This window comes from Empidonax traillii, unplaced genomic scaffold (genome assembly GCF_003031625.1).
Source record: "Empidonax traillii isolate 1590-97213 ecotype Southwest subspecies unplaced genomic scaffold, ASM303162v1 scaffold624:size695616, whole genome shotgun sequence".
Lineage (NCBI taxonomy): Eukaryota > Metazoa > Chordata > Aves > Passeriformes > Tyrannidae > Empidonax > Empidonax traillii.
This window is the reverse complement of record NW_020955817.1, coordinates 196953-199757: the sequence shown is the minus strand read 5'-3', so window position 1 is coordinate 199757 and position 2805 is coordinate 196953. Positions and strand designations below refer to the sequence as shown.

Here is a 2805-nt window from a genome sequence, read left to right as displayed (position 1 = left end):
GACAATTTGTTTTCCTCCTCGCTGGGCATTCAGCAGTTGTAAAGTCGACTGCAAGTTCATCCTAAGCCACAGCACTAGGAGTGGAATTCCAAGTGAATCTGCTCCTATGCTTCTCCAGCAGCTTCCCAGTCATCTTAATTTTTTCCTCCCTTTTTTTCCTCGCTATTTTGACGACTCAGTTCTTTCTTCGCAACTTTCATGTTCGCATAATATTTGTTCCCTACACAAACAGGCCATTAAATCCACTTCAGCTATTATATCGATGTCAGCAAATAATTTCTGACATTGCTCAAGGGACAACGTTTTTGTTCACCAAAACAACTCTGAACGTGCAACAGGGCCAAAGTGTTTGGGTTTAGGAGCGTAAAGATAAACACCAGTAATTAATAATTAAGCACTTTATATAAGTATGACATTATTCCTCCCCAAAGAGCCTGGGTGTCTACAGCTCAAAGTTGGCAGTGTGTCTTTCAAATGTGCACGTAATAAATACTGTATTTCATCAATGCTGTCAGTACAAAACATTTGATTTATCCAAGTCTTAAAGCTGCAGAGACTGTAACAACTTCTACTACTTTCAGTGCTAAACAACAGTTAGAAGTGCCTTGAGGTGGGAATTGAGATTTAAACCCAATTTCAGGCTCTGTTGTTATATTTTTGAATTATTTGGGGCATCGCTTTTCTCTGCTCCTCCGTGATATGGGGATGTCTGTAACTTCCTTTCAGCTCTTCAAAAAGAGATCCTAAAGCTTATGCCTTGGTAAAATAACGCTATTTCTGATGTACTGAGGTCCTGCAGCACTTGTTAACTTCAGTTCTAACATTTAAACTCTGTGCTGCCAGCATGGTGAGCACCATACCCACCCCTTTGGTCTGTTGGAATCTGTGGGGGAATCAAGCAATGCCTTACCTGTTTACTGCAGTGGACGCTGGTTTTATTCCTGTTGTTGTCCAGCAGCCCCCCACATTTGCCCAACGCTGCCAAATCCTTCATAATAGAGTTCAGAGCTTCTTCTTCATCTGCAAAAGAAGGTGAGACAACTGAAGTGCGGAAGGCAACCTCACCCCCAGAACTACAGAGTGAAAATGCAGCTTACAAGAAAACTGGAGAGGGAATCTTGACAAGGACACGCAGTGAGTGACAGGACATGAGACAATGTCTTTAAACTGACAGAGGGTCGGTTTAGATTAGATGTTAGGAGGAAATTTTCCGCTGTGAGGGTGGTGAAGCCCTGGCACAGGCTGCCCAGGGAAGCTGTGGATGACCCATCCCTGGCAGTGTTCAAGGCTAGGTTGGATGAAGCAACCTGGTCAAGTGGAAGGTGTCCCCGCTCGTGGCAGGGGGATTGGAACTGGGTTATCTTTAAAGTCCCTTCCGGATCCAGTTTTTGAGGTGTATGGTGGTGCTCTGCAGGAAAGAGATCTTTCAGGACCCAGAAATCTCATGGCAGCAGGTGATGGAGCACAATCCTGTTCTTCATCTCCTCCTTTCCTCCCTCTTCATTAAGGGTGCTCAAGAACCACAGCTGATTTTCAAAACCAGAGGCAGCAAGAAACCACGGGAGAGGGCAAGGAACTCATAGGAAGACATAAAGTCAGCAATGCTGGACAGAAGAAACTAGAGAACTTTGAAGGACCCATTCGATCTGAAACCAGTCTCCTCCTTTTCACCACTTTTCCATCTGAGGTTGTGGCCTCTTAAAGCAGCTCTGAACTGTGACACTGCAAAATACCAACCACAAGCTCTAAGAGCCCTGTCGAGACCTAGGGCAGGGCACACTCCTTAGGAGGGTGTGAGGACCCACTGCACGCTCCGTGTTCGTGATATAACCAAGGCAAATATTAGGCATGTGCAGCTATTACTGTAAAAATCCAAATACAGCTACAAATTTTGTCTAAAAACGAGTGTCTCCAGGGACAGAACCACCCCTACACCAAGCCAGCCTGCAGATTTAACTCAAAGTCCACAAATATGTGAAAAATTACAAAAATTATATGAAATCAGACGGGACCGGACCCAAATACTGAGGGATCTTTCCCCAGGGAGGTGTAATCCTGGATCCTCATGCACAGGATCATCATATCCTCTTTTTCTGCTCCTCCTGCTGGGTTCTGTCATGACTGAAGGTGCAAAGAAAAAAAAAAAAGTGAGAAAAAGACTCCTCATGCATGCTGTGCACCCAGAACCATCTCATTAAAGAAATAAGGGGGAAAACTGGGGGAAAATGTTTAAAATCCAGTGTCACTTTCATTTTATTGCTCAGAAATGAGCTCCAATGCCTACATCAGAGTATTAGGAAAATGCATACATTTTCCTGTAGATGATGTGTGCGTGTATAGTATAGTATATATTTATATCTATATATATATTATATATACTTATTTATATATATTTATATTTTATATTTAGTATATAAACAGATATCTACGTATCAATATTAAATATACAACTGATAAAATAATAAAATTCATACCAAAGTACATTAAAATACAATTCCTTTTCCTTTCCACATTTCCCTATTTACTAAACACACAGGTGGGTTTTTCCAAAGGGGTGGCAGGGAGAACAGCCTGAAATGCTACAGGAAAACACTCAAGAAAAAGATAATTTTCAGTTTTAGTTCAGAGGAAAAAAAACCCAAACCAAACAAACAAAAACCAAAACCACAACAAGAATATCCCCAAAGTTTGGGTTTGGGGTGTTTTTCTTTTGTTGTTGGTTTGGTTTGGGTTGCTTTTTTTTTTTTTTTTTAATTTTTTAAAGGACCTCTGGGACAAACCCAGTTTTCCACACAGATTTTGTGG

General features: G+C 41.6%; 1 protein-coding gene across 3 annotated transcripts in view; it reads right to left on the bottom strand.

Moving 5' to 3' along the window:
* LOC114065134 (mitogen-activated protein kinase kinase kinase 3-like) overlaps positions 1 to 2805 on the bottom strand; it is a 76123-nt gene that overhangs the window by 40610 nt on the left and 32708 nt on the right. For all 3 annotated transcript variants that reach the window (XM_027898795.1, XM_027898798.1, XM_027898797.1), the window contains exon 3: positions 911 to 1020. In XM_027898795.1, coding sequence (XP_027754596.1) covers positions 911 to 1020 — 110 coding nt within the window. The remainder of the gene's footprint in view (positions 1 to 910; positions 1021 to 2805) is intronic.